This window comes from Rhodnius prolixus, unplaced genomic scaffold, assembly GCF_049639745.1.
Source record: "Rhodnius prolixus isolate KJV_2025 unplaced genomic scaffold, Rpr scaffold_3, whole genome shotgun sequence".
In the NCBI taxonomy this organism is placed as follows: Eukaryota; Metazoa; Arthropoda; class Insecta; order Hemiptera; family Reduviidae; genus Rhodnius; species Rhodnius prolixus.
The window spans coordinates 46,800,610-46,820,142 of NW_027411603.1; the positions used below are offsets into that span (position 1 = coordinate 46,800,610).

General features: G+C 30.7%; 1 protein-coding gene across 4 annotated transcripts in view; it reads left to right on the forward strand.

Moving 5' to 3' along the window:
- LOC141453198 (tRNA (32-2'-O)-methyltransferase regulator THADA) overlaps nucleotides 1-19,489 on the forward strand; it is a 38,930-nt gene extending 19,441 nt beyond the window's left edge. Inside the window, exons 1-16 of one of the 4 annotated variants that reach the window (XM_074126094.1) lie at nucleotides 154-494; nucleotides 2,163-2,261; nucleotides 5,187-5,257; nucleotides 5,557-5,698; nucleotides 5,875-6,261; nucleotides 6,544-6,704; nucleotides 6,795-7,041; nucleotides 7,566-7,744; nucleotides 7,877-8,124; nucleotides 8,688-8,964; nucleotides 9,807-9,999; nucleotides 11,415-11,895; nucleotides 11,995-12,137; nucleotides 12,230-12,529; nucleotides 13,334-13,524; nucleotides 13,612-19,489. In XM_074126094.1, the coding sequence (XP_073982195.1) occupies nucleotides 5,582-5,698; nucleotides 5,875-6,261; nucleotides 6,544-6,704; nucleotides 6,795-7,041; nucleotides 7,566-7,744; nucleotides 7,877-8,124; nucleotides 8,688-8,964; nucleotides 9,807-9,999; nucleotides 11,415-11,895; nucleotides 11,995-12,137; nucleotides 12,230-12,529; nucleotides 13,334-13,524; nucleotides 13,612-15,514 (4,827 nt within the window). In that variant the 5' untranslated portion in view covers nucleotides 154-494; nucleotides 2,163-2,261; nucleotides 5,187-5,257; nucleotides 5,557-5,581 and the 3' untranslated portion in view covers nucleotides 15,515-19,489. The other 3 variants (XM_074126096.1, XM_074126097.1, XM_074126098.1) reach the window with 3 other exon arrangements.
- The last annotated feature ends 44 nt before the right edge of the window (nucleotides 19,490-19,533 follow it).

Here is a 19,533-nt window from a genome sequence, read left to right on the forward strand (position 1 = left end):
TTTCTCTAGCGCTTGCATTCGGAAAGGTGCGGGTTTTAGCAACTTTAGAAATCTGTTGCAACTTTTACTGGGATCTTGAATTATCTTCAAACCACTCTTTCAAAACAATGTTATATAAATAAAAGTTTTTATGAAATTGCCAGTTTTATCTTTGATTAATAGTATAGTTTATTTTCAAATGGAATACAAACGTCAATATTTGAGTTCATCCTTCCCGCAATTCACTCAGCTAAACTTTAATACGAAAGTAAATCGTATTATGTTAAATAAAATCATAGTAAAAAAATCTTAAGCTAATTATTAAAATAATAACCATAAATACTTCTTTTATTATACCCAATTTATATGTGTAAAATATAGTGTAGTGCTATCATCTGCCAATTGATGGATAAGTCAGGTTGTGTGGGAAAGTTTATGAAACGTTTTTTTTAACTCATTTGAATTTCGTGCGTGTATTTGTATTCGTTATATATTTAGTTTTCCTCATAAATAAGGTAAGCTTCTAAGATTTGTTTTGATTTTTATGCCATTTATATTGAGATATATTTTTTTTAATTTTAGTAAAGAGACTCCTGGGTAGTACGGTGGTTAATGATAGCAGTAAACTTACATTAATTTGTATTAATATTTTGCGTAGAAATGGTGTATTATTAGATTTCATAGTAAGTTTAAAACATTAATACTTGCTGTGTGCCTAAAATTCAGATCCACAGTATTGCTAGCAGAAGAATGTCTTTTTAGAGCAAAAGGTTGACACCAAAACGGGAAAAACTTATGACGGTATAGTGGCATAATTAAATATGATATTTATATGACTCAGATACCAAGTTCTGAATTTTCATAATTATTTTCTTCTGTTCTGGTAACTACAACAACATTCATTCGTTAATGTAATCAAATTTTTGAACAAAACGTTATCTTCTTGAAATTGTTGGAGTCTAAACAATTGTTGGAGTGCTTATAAGCACATAAATAAATCTTTTCAATTTGAATTTTTGAAAAGAAATGGTGATTTGAAATTTCGGCCTATCTTTTAACCATAACAATCCTCGTAATCATTTCTTGTAATCAACTTTAAAATTATTAGTTTGTATTGTCCTAATTGCTTTTTATTGCACTATTTTAACAGTATCGCTTACTGGCATATAAGTTATATGAAAATTGTGCAATGAGCTTTAAAATCGAAGGCTTTTTATTTGAATTTAAATATTTCATCATTATCTTAGCTCTAAATCTTTTCTTTCTGTATTTGGGTGTCAGCAAAGTATTCACTACAAATATTGTATCGAAAAATGATTAGGCTTCAGCTGAAAGGGCGCCCATTAAATGTAGCATGTGTCAGTACACGGTAATGCACGGTTTGTAATATTTATTTATAAATAAGCGGATTTATATTCTGTTACAAGGTTAACAATAGGGACCTTATTTAATGGTTAGACATTTTATTTTTTAAAGAGAAAACTGCGCTTAGTTCTCTTTATTAGTTCCCTAAAAACGACAGAAAATGTTCTGTCGCGGTTGCTGGAGAATTTAACAGTTTTGGCGCAATCGGGTTTCATGATTAGGTATACAAGAACGAATGTTGTCTTAAAACGGTTTCGTTGAATGTAAATGTTCCGCTTTGGAATTATTGTATAAAGTTTAGGAGAGGAGCTAATGTTGGACGTTTTTTGTACTTCTGACCTGGAGTGCTGGCACTCCTTACGGAATATCTAAATATTTAATTTACGATGTATACTGTACATTTCTTTAGTTGTTTGGGATTCTTAAAATTTTAAATTTGGCAGTGAAGGTACAATGTTTTAGTTGTAAGATTAATTGTTTATGTAATAAGGCGATATGTACGTCAATATCTGTGTTCATTTAGTGCAAAAACCTAGCATCCGTTTAGTATCCTCTCGTTGTAGTGAAAACTACCCCCCCACTGGACCATAAGAAATTCTAGGAACAGTAAACTAAGAGCAGCCTGCTCAGCTATCCACACGGGAGCCCAGGACAGTAACAACTTAATTACTCCCTCCTTTGGTTTATTATATAATATTATGTTGTTATAAATTTATTCTGTACAATTGATTTATTTATTCATTATGTAGTTTGCCATTCTAGAAATTAGTATTCTAGTGGGTTAGTTTTAGGATTTACATTGAAATTTCTATGTTCAGGTTCTGGAGAAAAGAAGCGAAAAATATATCGTAAATTGAGAGTTTATGTAAGAAATCTGCAACGAATGATTTTTAACTGAAATCGAACCATCTTCCAATGTGAGTACATTCCATTTTATCAAATAACTATTTACATCTTCTATTTATTTATCTCCGTATATTTTATGCGAAGTTTACGGGCTGAAAATCTGATTATGTAGATTTTATTTATTTAAAATTTATAAGAGATTACCGAGTGATTTTTGGTAGAAATGTCATTCCCTCAAAAAGAAACTAGAGAAGGTTGTTGGAACTCAAGGGATAAATACTGGGAATGTTTAGAATCTTTCAATAATGATGACAAACGTTGTGCCGAATTTAGAAAGTTTTATGAAGCGAAATGTCCTGCTCAGTGGGTAAGTTGTATCAAAATTATTTTCTTTTAATGTTGTCATAATTAAGGTTAATATCGTATTTAAGTTTAATTTTAGTTCTTATCACTCATTCTAAAGATGTTAAACTATCTTCAGAACTAAATACGGAATAGTTGTTGGTACTCAAGTCTTTTTCTACTGCTTTAAGCTTATTCAAATTTTGTCTAAGACGAATTAAGAAAACAATGTCATTCTGCCTTTAATGAAAGCAAAGAGCTGTTTATAATCTAAAAACTATTTATTATGTGGCAAATGTGAAATATGCCGAAAACTTATATAAGTAGCGCAATGTCGGGTCAGCAAACTCAAAGCACAATTGTGTACGGTTATGCATCTCCAAAATTTTCTCTGTAACAAGTAATTGGGTTTTTCATTATATTTCGTCATATAGGGACCCATTAATGGGTGAAATTCACAAGATGTGACTTCTCTGTGGTCGTGAAAGTTATCGCAACCAAGACTATACTTGAATAGTAACCTCCAAAAAAATAAATCCGTATAATATCAAATTACTTGAGTAACGTGGCTGCTGGAGTGAATTGTTAAGCACTCCATCTTTCTGCACTGGATTTAGCAGGCCATGGACTTAAACCAATAAGTGAGTGAAATTTGGCGTGGTTAAGAATTAGCTTCTAAAGAAACTAAATAGTTTTTTTTCTAGATTCCCAAACTGCGATTCTAGCATTCGTTAACCAAACATGAGACGTGTGACCAATGATGTTTCCAAAATTATATGTGAAGAATACCTACTGGGGATTTCCGGGACGAATTTTTGCCACCTCTGTTAACTCCACGAAGTGGACTGCAACCTGATCTGACTAGGCAGTGCATTGAAGTCTTTTTCTAATGGCCTGTGAATATAATTACTTAAAAAAGAATCTCACAAGATTTGTTACTGATTCCCACTCATGTGTAATATGAATTATTAAATGGAGAAATAAAAGCGGATCAAGAGCATGCATGTGCAGCCCTGCAAGTTTTAGGAATTGGCAGAGCGGTTTTCGACTTTTTAGATCCCCAGTTTTGTATTTCTAGGCAGCAAGACGAATGGGCGCGATGGAGGTTTCAATAAAATTTATAATTTACTCAATGTCTTTTTTTTAGTAGATTAACAAACTGACTATACAGTAAAATCATGTTGAATCCGGATATAGTGCTTGATTAAAGAGACTTCTTAAATATGGACTCTAAATGTTGCTTTGTTAACTTTTTGTTTTGTTATGTATGCATAATAAATTTAAGTACATTAATTAATAGAAATGGTGAACTACAGTTATTTATTTTGGGATAAGCCAACTGCAATAATCATATCAGAAGACAAATTTTAGAAGAATATTAAGTAATAAAGTAATGTTATTTTACAGGTTAAACATTTTGATAGAAAAAGGAATTATATGAAGTTTAAAGAACGCATGGAGAAAGAGGGTTACGATCCGTTAGATTCCAAGTAGTCAGCTTCGCAACTATTAGTTTAAAATCTATTATTTCATGAATTGGTTTTTGAAAGTAATTTTAAATTATTTCGAAATCATGTAGTTAACTGTGTTAAAGAACATGCTTTTCGTAAATAAATGTAATTTTATATTTACATTATAAGTTGTTAAATGCATTATTGTAGTCTTTAATTTTATTCAAGTATACCTACCCTTCCTTTCAGTTCAGAATTTAAATAACCCTTGAATTCCTTCTTTGATATAATTAAAGACTAACAATAAGTGAAATGTTATTCATGTCTTTGTTTTGGGCTAATCATTTTATAACGAAATAAAAGTTCTCCTGCTTTATATCTCGAACCTTACTTTGTACACTTCTAGCATAAACAGCCAAATTATTTTAAGCGCTTCTCCTATTTGCCACTAAAATTAGCAGGATCAACATTCGGAAGCTCTATATCTCTATTCATTGGTTACTTTCAGAAGCTCTTTATTATTATGTTTTGTTTGTTTGGGCATCGTCAAACTTTAGTCATAAAAATTATCTCAATTTTTACTTTTAAAACATCAGTATTACGTGAAGTCGTTTGTTCATTATTATCATGACAGCGAAACGACGGAGTCGTAGCTCGTCATCAAAAAGTGCATTTTTGAACTTAATGTACAAATATACAATAGTTCTAATGTTCTGAATTTTTGCATAACTTTAGATATCATTTCTTCAGGGTTATGTTAAGAATTTGAGTTCTATGTGAAGTTACACACAAACTGACTTACAGTCTAATCAGACAAGTCTTCCTGTTGTAGGCACTTAATATCATTTGGTTAAATAAAATAAGATTATTTTCATTGTCTCCATCAGATATTATAATATACTGTCTGCTTTGGAGAATCCAATCAGATTGTGTGAATAATAAATACATATATAATTTGAGCGCTTAGATAAAAAATAAAATAAAAATCGTATTACCATTAATCTGCAATGAATTTCTCTCAGAGGTGTATGAGATTAAATGTTTTAAATAACAATTTCTTGTTAGTATTAAATCCTTGAAATTACTATTTCATCTTCAGATAAATTTGTTTTTCGGTTTAAGCTTTAAATGATTAGTAAAACGTAAATGTATAGGATACGGTACCTTTCCTAATCATATAACAATTTTTTACTTCTGTTGTAGGTGAATTACTTCGTTTTCAAATATTTGAGATGCAATATTTAAACCACACTTTCACAAAAGAATCCTTTATGGTAAGCTGAGTGTTTGTTAATTTGTAAAAAATCATTAATTAAAAAAACAAACAAATACGATTCAAACAATATATTAATATTTATTTTAAATCAATTAAGACGCATCAATATATAAGGTCATTGGCATCTTACACCGGCCTCCGGACGGTGTTCTCTCAAATAAAACTGTTCATCACAAACAGTCAGCTATTCGAAGATATTTTAGAAACATTTCGAATTCGTTTGAAAGTCATGAATAATTTTAAAAATTGACGAAAAAATTGAAAAATTCAAATAATATATATTTGGTTTAATTTCAGCCGATGTAATGTTGAGTAGTTAAAAATGGCAGGCGATCCAAACGTAGGAAATGCCCTTTCTTTGAATCTGCAAACATTAAAAGAAGCATTTGATGTATTAGATCGAAAAGATCAGCACAATGTACTTTTTGAACAATTTAGGGTAAGTATGTAGAGTATTTAGAGTAGTAGTAGTATTAGTATACAAGGTAGATTTAGAGTAGTAGAGCTGAAAAAACATTTAACTGAAGGAAGAGTTTTTGATTAATTAATTTTACTTGATTGATTCAAGTTGCACAATTTGTGAAATTTATTCATTTTATATGTTTTTTATTTTAGAGCATAATAACATGCTGCCAAAAGCTAACAACAACGCCGAATGCATTGTTGCCACCATGTTTAACTGAATTGGCTGATGTTGTATTGGCAACTCTCGCCGCAGGTCCGAAGGATAATGCGGGAATATCTCTTGAGACTGCCTTACTAGGTGCAACTGCATTTACCTCAGTTTTAGCGCTTATCGCTGAACCAACATCCGTAGCGCTGATGTTTTCAAAGACATTTATACCTACTGCGTCCAACGGGGATTCACCACCCACCATGAACATTAGGCTTTCCAAGACAGGAAATGATCTTTCATTGGTTATAACCGATCCACCATCATTTAGACTTACGCTATGTCATTCATTGTTACAAGCACCAGATACATTTTGGAATTGCTCACAGGTAAGTTTTAATCAACCTTATCGTCAATGAAGTTTATTTTTAAGACTCTCATTTGCTATTATCACACTTTTAACGCAAACTATAACTTTCATTAGTTCCATTAGTTAAAAATCAATCAAGATAGTAATTAACATTAAATTTATTCTATTTATGGTAATTATTATCTACTTTCATTTTTAACATTTATTTTAACTGAAATTGCTCATTAAATAGTGAAAATATTTAATTTCAAAATCAATACTTTTAATTTATTTACTTTGTTTATTGAATTTTTCATAACAGATTAACTGGAATGGTATGCTAATATCACGAATGTTTCCCTTATTTGAAAGTCATTGTTTGACATGTAATTCACTTACGCTTCTCAGTTTTAAATGCTTAGCGCACTGGGCAAATCGAGTCATAAGTACGTTAGGAAGAGTTTCTTCAGATATTGCTATAAGGTTAGTGTAATAATTAGCTTTCTAACTAGTTAAATAACGTTGAGTTTCTTAATCATTCTAAACTATAATCTCCAATTTATTTTTCCCTAGAATAATGAATTTAGTAATGACAAACTGGGAAAGTTCTGTGAATGGTGTTAGAGAACAAAACTCAACCCTATTGGAACATTTATTAACTTTAACAGATGTAAAAGAGGATGCTGGTGAAGATGTTGTTCCTATACTGTTAAGACCTCGACCACTTTTACAGCAACTGGTACTCACAGAAATGTCTTGGATGATCAAAGGAAAGTACTATATGTTGGCTGTAATTCTTCCCAAAGTTGGAATATATAAGGTTTGTATGAATCTTTATATGTTGTTATTGTATTTGTTTTAATAGTTAGTAATTGGTTACTTGAATAAGGTGATTATAAATTTCAAAAATCCTCTTGTGTAGAGTTATCTTTTTGAAGAAGAGGATTTAACCATTTCTTCCAGAATCTTCGAGTTTCTTGAGCCTATCCCAACCGTGTGGTTATATATGTGTGTATATTATAAATGTAATTTAGTCCGCAGCGTGGATAATTTCGTTCATTTATAAGTCACTACATGTTTTATTGTAATCTCTCTCACTCTCTAAAATTCTGGCCGTTTTAGGTTTTTGAATCACTAACAGAAGATTTTTAATTTAACTGCTGTTTTCAGTTCAAAAGAGCCTCTGAATTGCAAATAGTTTTCCTTATGAACAGAGAACCATTATATTGACTGAAGGCCGTTATTGCATTGAGAAGAGAAGGTCGAGGCCTGGCTTCAAGATTTTATTTGTTGACACGCGTTAAATTAATTTAATCTAAAATTGTCAATAATAATGTTTTATAGACTTTGTTGAGACATTCTGAAGACATAGTATCAGGTCTTTTGACTAGTTTGTGTTATCCACACTTAGCACCAGCAGGAGCTGATCTCTATAAAGTTTGCATAAATTCAATTACGCTAGACCAATGGGAGCAGATTTTTTTACAGCCAATAATAAACGTTCTTACAAGCTCTAAATATTCGTAAGTTATTTTTATTCTTTTTTAATTTTTAGTTTAATAATTTAATATTGAGTGCTATTAAGTATTTTCAAGATAATGGTTTTGATTTAAAACTTGACCCTTATATTATAAAAATATTTTTAATTTCTTAAGATTACAGAAACAAAATGTATTTAATTATTGGATGGGATTGACATTGAAGAAGTACAAAATATCTCTTCAGTTAGTTTTGGACGGTCTGTTGGAATGTAGTGAATCACAAGATACGCTTTTGCCTATAATTTTGTGCTTAAAATTAGGGCGAAAAGAAGGACATGACGCTATGAACTGGTCAACAATAGGACAGTCTGGTCACTTAGCCAGGTCTCTGAGGCATTCAAATGAAGTGATAAGAGCGAACGGTTAGTACTTTATGCAGGTTGATGATGGAAAATAACTAATAATAATTAACTTTTATTGCAAGGAATAGTATAGTATGCTTATTTTATCCTGGTAGGTGGTTATGCATTTCGGCTCTTCAAAAGTTATATAATAAAATTTCCAAGCTCTAAATAGTTGATGCATCTAAGATTTTTTATTTTTATGGCAGAAACTTTGGAAACTGGTTTTGGAAATGACATTAATTTCTCTTGAAATATTAAGTGTAGATCTTATGTATTTAATAAATCATTTTATTCGTTAACAGTTATTTTAGTTCATAAAATTTATGTTACCAAAACAGCTATAGATGGCTTGACAATTTTTGCAACTCATTTGTGTATCAAATTTGAGAAAATTGGAATTGTTGAACTCGGCTATTCTTCACTTCTGAAAAACTGCATCATTTTTTTAATGCTATCTTATTCTTGCAGAAATAGTAGCCTTTATTTAACTGATTGCTTTGATCCTTTAAAGGTTTTAGGAAAATGAAAATAACCATTTTAATGGCTAAAATTACACTAATATTAATTTTATATTTTGACAGGTTTTGCTGTTGTCTGTGTATCTTGCAAAACATCTGCTTGTCCAACTGATGAAGAATTTTCTCTCGTGGAAAAGTATTTAAGCGAGAATGTAAATGCTGATTCAACTCCTTTGAGACACAATCTATTAGCAAACTTTACTACTTTCTTGTGTCGCCTGCGAGATGCTTGCTTGCAAGCTCTCAAAACCGCCAAACTTCAACATCAATCCACTCAATTTGAAAATAGGGCATTAGCTCGTAGTATGGCATTTTTGGAGTGGTTATATAACTGGCTCAGGTAATTTTATTATTATTTTTCCTTATTAAGATGTTACTTTTTTCGGCATTCGTTAAAAATTATAATCACATATTCATCAATATATTATTTCCTCGTACAAATGAAATAAATGTAATTCTGTGTCTTCTGTTAAAATTTGCACCCTTTCTCCGTATAAAGTAAACTCTAACTTTACAATTCTAAAACATTACACATTCATTTAACTTACAATACCCTTAAATAAGGACTATTTCGTTAATGTTATTTATTATTTTTACACAATGTTTTACAATTCAGTAAACCTTTGAATAACACACATAAACATCACGTAACCTCCCTCACTCAGACAGCACGAGTAGTAAAAGATGAGAACATTAGTGGAGTAGAAATCTCTGCACAGAACTGATTATCTATCTCTGATGATGGGTGAAAGTCCGAAACCGGCCAGGGTTACCATAAACGTGGTGCTAAGAAGGATAAAATCTATGATATTATCCAACCGTACGTACCTAACGTCATTTTTTTTTTTTTTTTTAAAAAGTATCAATTATGTTGTTTCTATTGATTTGAAACTTACATATCTCAGTAATATTGATTTACGAGAGGTACTGAAGGAGCCATAATGTCACGTGCCCTCTTATTATTGTAAACATGTGTAATATTGAAGACTTTTTAATAGAAATTTTGAGTTTCTAAAAATTAATTATTATTGTAGTATTTTTTCCCTAGTAATAACCCAGAAGTTTAATTAATCATAAGTTTAGTTATGGTTTTGTGAAAATGGTCAAAATTGGCTATTTGTCGGAGGACCTTTATGTGGAAATCACAATTTTTTAAGATTACTTAATAAATTTCATGTTTAGATCTAATCTGGAGGTAGGAACTAACTACCAGAGGAGAGTTACATCATTGGAATTGTACAAAATAGTTCTTGCGTATTTATCAGACTCACCGCATACTGGTACAACTGGTCAGAGAAAAAGTAACAATAAGACTGAAGGAAACCGAGTTATGAAATATGCGATCACAGTTGGAAAGTGGGGATTCACTTCAGAGGTAGTATTTTTGCTATGTAACACATTTTCCACTTAGAAAGCTGATATAATCCAATCATTCACTAAATATGCGCAATAGTAGTACAACCTAAAAATCCAGTTTTTGATCTAGAAGAAACCACCAGGTATAACATTGTGGTTTCCTTAAGTCACTTTTTTATGAGTATTCAGTTTTCACGATAAGTACCGCAAATATCAATTTTGCTCCGCGAAAGGTGAAACTGTCTTTTACAGATAAATGTCAAGAGACAAGGATTCTCATTGTTCCAATCCTGTGACATTTAACAGAAGACAAAACTGTGACAGTATTCTATTTATATACAGTCTATATTCATAGTCATATATAGGCATTCAATGAAAACTCCATTGGTTAACCGCCTTATCTTGTAGACATATGTGGTTTACGAATGTGAAGCATTGAACTTGTGGATTTGTGTGGTGTGAGTAACAGGAATTTTCGGAATCGTCACTGTTCAAGTAAATGAGGGCTAATGATGTGCTGTGGGATAATATGTGTAGAAATATATCTTTTAATTTTAAGAGCAGCTAGAGACAGAAGTTCTTTAATGAAGTTGTTGAGTTAGATGAGGAACAGATTTGAAGTAAAAATAAAAATAAATCATTTAGAAGATCTATTTTATTTTTATTTATAACTATTATGGATTTTTTTTTTTTTATATTGCCTTTCAGTAAATATTGTTCAATACGAGTAATCAACAATATGGTGTAAATCGTTTTGTAATGGCATATTAATGAAATATTTGGTATTTCTTCTGAAAGTACATTTTAATAGCTTTACTGTTGAATGTGTAATGTGATTGATGAAGGTCAGGAAAAACCAACTAACACGCCTAGGTCTTGTAACAATTTTAGTATGATCTAAAGACTAGTTACCTATTGTGAAATTAAATATGATAGGTTTTTGTTTTCTATGGAAGGACATTAACATCAGTAGGGGAGCCATAGAAGTGTTGATTGAAGGACCAATCATTAAATGAGGTTACCGTAAGAAAGACTGCCGTAACATTCAAGTTTTAGATATTTAGCGGGATAAGTAATCAATCAAGAAAAACATTTTCTTTGAGATCGAGATGTGAATCTGCTGTTTGTTACTAGAAACTAAATTATTCTTGCAACAATCATTTAAATATTTTGTGGAAAATGGGCCGCGCAAAGGGATAGTGCTTAGATAGTCTACGAAGTAAAATAGAAAAAATAATTTGAAAGTTGAATTTACGCAACTAATTTATTTTGAGAATTTTTAATTGTCACTTTTTTAGTGCTCTTTTTTCCAAAATACAAAATGAAAAGTGTGACTCACATTCAAATTAGAATTATGTGAATTCTGAGTGGTGTTATAACAAATTTTCTTACTTTTTTATGTTTAGTTTAATTAAATTGAACCTCTTTTTTTAGGTTGGGCGAGAAGCAATTTTATTTTGCATATGCGATACAAATAGAGATGTTAGAGAGTTGGCTTGTTTCATTTTGACGAAATATTTTAAAATGAATGAAAGTGAATCAGTTAGATTTAAAGAGTTATATGATCGGGGTATTTCCCTCTGTTGTGACAGTATGTTCTATCGAGCTGAAATCGGTGCCACATTAATACATGTGATTAGCACTTTGAAACGTAATGGACCAGCCACCTCTTTAGAGTTGTTAAATTTAGCAGAAGAACATGCAGATCATTTGAAAGAGGATTTTTTAAAAGCTGTATCTGGTGGTACACCGCTTTATGGAATTTTAGAAGCACTTATAAGATTGTATTCGGATAGCATTGGTCCAGAATATAGAATTTTGTCAGCATTGGAACTACACAGGCTAATATTGTTATTGGAATCTGTCACAAAACATTTATTACAAATATTAACTCCAAAAGCAACTTCAGAATCAGGTTATTCGGCTTTTAATGTTACCTCTTTGTCAATTCTCATCGTTTTTGTCAAAGTTGGAAACTGTTTCTATATATTAAGATTGAATTTTTATTAAATAGTGGGTGCTCCAACATTTGAGGAAATGGATTTGGCAATAGAAAACGTACTTGAAGAAACATCATTAAGTGTTGAAGACTGCAATAACTATGAGTCATCTTCAGCTCGTCAGCTTACTCTAAACACAATTTGGCTCAACCTTAAAGTTTGTACTTATTTTTATTTTTGTTAGTATTTGAGCCTATTTGGTATTAATAATTAATTACAACTTAATATATTGGTTTTTCTCTATTGTAGGCTTGCTGTAGAGCGGCAAGTGAAGTCGGCATTTCACCTCACGGTGATGGTGAACGCTGTTTACAAATCATCACTTCCGTATTGCGTCATTGTCGCCATAAAGGAGCTATTGAAGCAGCTGGTGCATCTTTAGCAATATTAGTAGCTGAACTATCTTCTGGCTCGTTTCGATATTGTCTTGAAGCTGTCTTAGACGAAGCATTGAGCGGTCTTGAACTTGGAGAAACACAGTCCACCAGGGGAGCTGGAACCGTTGTACTCATACACCGGCTCATTGCAAATGATTCAGCAGCGAATAAGGTAAGATTTATTCTTCAAGGTTCTATTCACTATTAAGCAACCAGATAATACGTGATTAGTTGTAATATTAAAGAGATTGTTTTTTAGTTAACAAAAAAATCTATGTAGACTTTTTTTAAAAATATGGTTAACAAATGGGGTAGTCCTGATCGACTGAAATATTGAGAAAGAATTCGGTGTTACATATTACTCACTAATTGACTTATCTAAACAGTCTTTACTCGAACAATTTTTCTCTCGAATATGAGACAGACAAAACTCTTCCTGTTAATCCAGAAAACTTTCGGTTTATTTCCCTGCTACTGTTTTATTCTTTGCAAGGTATTCAGTAAAACGCAACTTTTGTATCTTTTCGATGTTATCATCTGTGGTTCAGCTTGACACGATACCCGTGAATTATGTTCAAAAGAGGTACCATTATAACTTGAGTCGCCCATTTTTTTTTTCTGTTGAAAAGAAATAAGCTTCAAAATAATGACTAACAATCTTCACAGACTTTAAATGAAATTCCGTTGATGTTAGACCATCGAAAACGAAGAATTTTGTGACGGCACAATATTTTTTTAGTTAAACTATTTCAGTAACATCACACAAAACGTCTAGTTTAAGATGTTATAAATCGATATATATATAAATATATAAATCGATATATATATATAAATATATATAAATCGATTGATCAATTAGAAATGAGGATAAAAGAATGTTTTTCTTTCTTTTGTACTTTTAACATTAAATATGACAAAATATAAGTTATGAATTTATAAGTATCTAAAAATAACACTTCGTTTATTTACGTTTTAGCCGATGGTGTTAAAGTGTTTGTTACATCTAGTGGAACAAATTGAAAACAACAAAGGCGATATAGCCCAAGCTTTGCACATAGTTTCTGTTGTAATGAAAGATGCCAGCCTTTCTCAAGTAACTTCTTCAGTAATTTATAGAGTAACTGCTGCATCATTTAATTCTTTATCCCATTCATCGTGGGCAATAAGGTATGTATTTTAGTCATGGTTGTAAAAAAAAAAAGGATTATAAATTCTACTTGACTATTTTTAAAACAAACTTTTGGGTTCTTTTAGAAATAGTGGTATTCAGTTATTTGGAGTAGTCGTACCAAAGATAATTGGGCAACGAAAAAGATTCGTGGACGATCCTACATGTAGCTGTTATCATTTTGCATATGAAGAATTATATTATCATGCTAGACCTCTGATAAACATCCTACTGGAAAAGTTAGAGGAAAGAATGAAAGATGACAGCCCTTCTGCACATGCTCAACTTGTTCCTCTGTTAACATTGCTTTCAAATCTTTCCGTTGGCTTGTTAACCATAATAGACAGATCACTAGAATCTGTAGTTCAAAAATTTGTGAACTGTTTTCAATCATTGATGTCCAGTAAAGTTTACAAGGTTAGGGAGCTGGCTGCAAGAGCTGATACATGGTTTTGTTCACAAAGTCAATTGCCAGTTTTCTTTAGGACCAGAGTTTGGAAGATAGTGGATTTTATCAAAGATAGAACTGCTGATAATGAGATCAAATCAGAAAATGCACTTCACGGCTTTTTATTAAGCATCAAATATCTATATGACCGTTTTCGTGAAGAAAAAACTGGTGTAAGCATTCTAAGAGATCAACAAGCAGTTGTGGACGAAGCATTACGTGAGCTGAGATCAGTTGATGATTCTACGAACTTATCATATGAATGTAAGTGCGTCTTAAGTAGCGTGTTAGGTATTGATACAACAGTGCCGGCAAGTAGGCAGGTTAAGGAACTCTGTGCCACAACATTTACTCAAGCTCATCGACTTCTTGGATTCCCATCATGGATGGCAGTAAAAGCAACTCATCTTATTGCGGATTGCACACTTAACGAATTGATACCTTCTTTATCATGTGCTTTAGATTCAGGTGTGCCAGAATTATTAATTTGCAGCATCAACGCTCTCTTTTCTCGTGTAGTAAAAGCTGAATTTGAGGCTGTCTCTAATGGAGCTCTAACACTTCTGTTTAGATACATAAACGTAAATATGTGTGAAGAAGCGCTTAAACTTATTTTAGAAATATTCTTAAGGTATCCTTCTAGTGCAAACAACTTAAATGTGGCTGGGCTCCTCAAAACATTATCCAATGAAGATTCACTCCTGTGTGTAGCAATTATTTGTAAATTACTTGTGATTGATTCGGAATCGGAACAGTGGTTAGTAAATGTTATTGCCAAAAAACTATATTTAATGGCTCAACCGACAGAGGATGAATACTCAAGGCTGATAGCCGCTAAGGCACTCACCCTCATAGCTCCTCTAATGTTGAAAGCTGCCACGGAAGACTCATTTGAACCACGCCTGATTATTTGGAATGCAGCGGTTGTTTTACTGCAAGATGAAAATCAAAATGTACGTGTCCAGGCTTCAGCGTTTACAAACCATCTTGTAGATAAGCAACAAGTAGACGTACTAAATCCTTATATATCTTTAAATTTTCTATTCCAAGAACAAACACTAGCTAATATTTTCCCTACAAAATATAGAGTTAAGTGTTTATGGGAAAAATTAAAATGTACGAACGATGAAATGTCTGCAATTGATGTTTACAATCCTACGCGTAATCCATTCGAAAGAAACGTAGCAAATATTTATGAAGAACAATTAAGAATAGTGGATCTTTGTACAGATCATTTGTTAATACTTTTTCAGAAAGACATTTCAGCTAGAAAATGTTTTCTGAAGGAAGAAGCATTGCCGCAATTAACATTGTTAAGAACGCAGTCACATAAATTGCTTACTTTTACACAGGAAAATACATATTCTTCCTGCACTAATAATAATTTTGTTACATCATTATGGTATTCAGTGGCTAAAAAACTTTCAGCACAATATAAGTTAATAGATTTTGTAAACAACAATACACTGGATGAGGAATTGAACATGTTTCAATATAGATTTCACAGTTACCTTGAACAACTTGCGCCCATACCGTCGTAGTGGTGTTATTAAAGTTTTTAAAAATTTCTAATAACTTTTTCATGAAAGTTTTCAGAGATTTGAATTAGATAATAATAAGTGATACACCATGGCATGATAGAAATAAATGAAGTCTTTAAATGTCATCAGTATTCAAAAATGAGCCTATTGATATAAAGAATTTACCAGAAATTATACACTGCCTTGCTTAAACATGCAATAAGAATATCTTAATTTTGTTTAAGAAAATAGGATTATCAAGATATTTACAAAGAATATAACTTTTTTTTTTCTTTTTAGCAAATAATTTTAGATTCTTAACTGCATGATTTTTAATCTTCGGTAAGAATTTTAAATTTGAAGATAAAAATCACTTATTTATTAAAATAATTACAATCTGGTGTGAATCACAGATGTCCATATTTCAGTGATCATTTTCTGTTTTATGTGACAGTACTTTGCGGATTTTCAGCCAACTCGGAAATTTGGAAAAGTCATTAAATTTAATGGCACTTTATTGAGGAGGTCAAAAAACTATCTCCTTCGGAAACGCTCCATTTACTTTGCAAGGAAAATATTTCGAAAAATCCTAGCATTAATGTTTAATACACTGAGTTCAGCTAACATGTATGTATTGTGGTACTAGATTCAATTTTCACTCTAGGTCCTTGGATTTTTTTTTGTTAAAGATAAAAAAAAGAATTAAATGGTAAAAGTACGCTAGCTAATCCGCCTCCATCTGTAATACCAATTTGGTAGTTGGACGTATAGCCGTCCTGAGAAAACAGGCAATACTTTAGTTTAATTCAAAACAAAATATAACTATAATTGAACATACTGCGATTTTATTCTTTTGAGGCCCATAAACGCAGTCAATCTTCTGCCGAATTCAGGGAATCTCAGTGCGGATATTTCTGTTGAAAACTCGATAACAAAAATTCCTTACTAACAGTAAGAGAAAGTAAAAATAAAGTAACATATACTTTTGTTTTAAATGAAATTAATTTTGAATTTCCTGTGTTATATATACATACTTTTATATGAAACGTTTTTCCAGTAAAATTCTACTTTCTTGGATGCTACGCCATTCTGACGTTATCTCACACTTATTCAGTTTTTACCTCATTAACTTTGACCTCGGTTAATTGTCCGTATTCCAAAATACTTATTATAAAACAACTGTTGTTTGATTCTGGAAAATGGCCGATTTTTGTATACCCAGAAATGAACTTTATTAAATACGAGTGTGTTGCAAAATATGTATTCTTGAATACTGTGATGTCTTTGAGCTAGTGGATTCATTCAGTCTAGCCATGTACAAACTTTCTGTACGGACGCAAACATCTTTAGCCACCTTACGATAGCAAACTTGACAATTTTAATAGGAAAAGTGCATTTGTGTATTCACACCAGATTTTTAAAAAATGGGAAGTCAAAATAGATTGAATAATCTAGTTTCAAAACTATGATAGTTTAATAATTAGTCTTCTATACAAAACAATATTATTAATAAACAATAATGACTAATAAATAACATTGAATGTCTTCAATTAACGGGTATTACAGTAAAATCAAGCTCAACTTTTCTATTTAGTCACTAATGAACAGGACTCAAGATTTTCTAAATTCAATTCTTTTTCTTTCTGTGGGATTTTTATAAATTTTTGTTGAATTTAAAAGTTATTTTACAAAATTATTTTTGTAATACAAGTTATTTTTATTAAAATTTATCGGTATTTTGTTACCATTCATCCATCACTTGTTTATACATTTGCACAAATATTTTCTATTTGAACGAATGGTTTGTTCCTTAAGACTGGGTATTAAGCCTTTGTTTCTGAATTATCTTACGTCTCACTTGGTAATTTTAGATCATCCCTAAATCTACATCTTGCTTTTTTTCAATCTATTGCGAGCAGTTACTGTCATGGCTCTATTATGAAGCTTAGAGAAGGAAACAAGTTCAGGCTGCTTTATTTGTTACCGAGATTTTTGTTTTTAATAAACATTACAATTGAGTCAAATTATTCGAAAATGAGTTGAATAATTCATAAATAAAAGTCCTTCAATCTGAAAAAAGCAATTGTGATAAGAAACTCTCATTTAAATTTTTTATTACTGGAATTATTGCAAATGTGATTAGCACCAGTTAATGATGCATGTTTTAGATGTGCCTCACATTTAAGTCTTTCGCATCTGTGGCAAGTCTCCACAATCCTTGAACAAATAGCCATATTCTAGACGCATTTCTGATCCAATCTACACTAAATACATTTTTTTTTACACTTATTTATTTCGGACCATTATATTATATTTTGCATGAAACCCTTCTTTCTTGTTTCACAGGTTCTCTTAAATATATTGGCCTCACTCTCTTTAGTTATGTTTACTATATAATTGCAAGGTCTTTACTTTAACTTGGCTTATCTAGTTTTTTGTTTTTGATTTTTTTTTTTTTTTTTGTTTAATGGTTGGTTTCGCAATGCTGGATTATTTTCTGATTTATATACATTATAACACGCTTCTTTTATTTGTTTGGACAAATTTGTGCAGTTGAATGCAACTTGATTTTCAGTCAGAACATGCTTATCCTTTGCACGCTGTGCAGAGTTTTTATATCATAATAAAAATCCTCTTACTTTTAGCCCTTGAAGCCCATCACTAATATATAATTTTTATTAATTAGATGCAAATTGCGGACCTACTTAAAAGAATTTTTGAGAACTTTTCTCAAATGTTTTTTGTGATAACTCATAAACCCATATTTAAAAAAAGGAATTATTTGTTTAATGTTCATGTTCAAAAAAAAAAAAAAAACACCAAAATTTAATTTTAGTTTTAAATTGTTCGCACTATCAGTACGTCCTTTGTGTTCATGTTTTTATTTTGTAAAGCTCTATTTTGTGCCTAATCATTTTGTTTTGTTTCGAATGAACAAATACGAAATGCACAGCTCAGAAAGCATTTCATTTATAAGTTTCGTCATGTTTTTATTGTGATATTCGAAGTAAGAATATAATTATTTTACCCATCGTCGATTGGAATACTAATTAATATTGGCTAAATTATTAATTTACAATTCAAATAAAAAAGTGCAATAAATATAAATAAATTCTATCTTTATTCAAATCGTAAACTTAATTAATTAATCAATTTACTCGAAATACATTTTATAATTAACAAATACAATGTTCAAAGAATTCCTTGAATTATTGAAATATAATTTTATTTTTTATTAGGACAGTCAAAGTAAAAGATGCCTTTTTTTATAATAGATGTGCGCAAAAACTTTTTTAAGAATAATGTACTTTTGAAAAATGTTAATTCCTTGTCAACGAACAGATTAGTGATTATACAAAAAGTTGTAAAATATATATATATAAAACTTCGACGAGCTCATTTTAATATTTACCGTAGATTAGACCAAGTTAGTTATAATTTGTTAATTGAAATTCTTGAGAAATGCTTCAATTCATTTTTTTTAATATGCTGTTTTTTACGTCGATTAAAGAATTAAAATTGTTGATTATATTTTTTAAATGTAACATTTGTTCAATATTAGATTTGTATATAGAAGAAATTCATTAACTTTTGTACAGATAAATTTTCTATTTTATATAATATAAAATTGTAATAAATTATCCTTTGGTATTGCTCGTACCTGAAAAATAGTTTTTCATAAATTTTATTAAATAAAATTCACTTATTTAATCATTTAATTCATTAACCATACGTTGAGATCCGAAAAAATTATTATTGTATAAATTTCTTTTATACACACTTGTGGTCAAAAGTTGTAGGAATTAATTTCAGAAAAGTGTTACGAACGTACTTCCGAAAGAGAAAAAGAAATAACACAATCAAACGAAAAGCCCCTGAACGAAGGTTGAAAAGTAGACTTAAATTGTTATTACAAATGTTATCTCGACATGAAGATTGTTGTAACATCAAAAGTACATTATATACAATAAATAAATGAGATTTTCTTCCATAGCATTCTATTGAAATTGAAATTTTTGTTAAGCATGAAAAGAAAATAC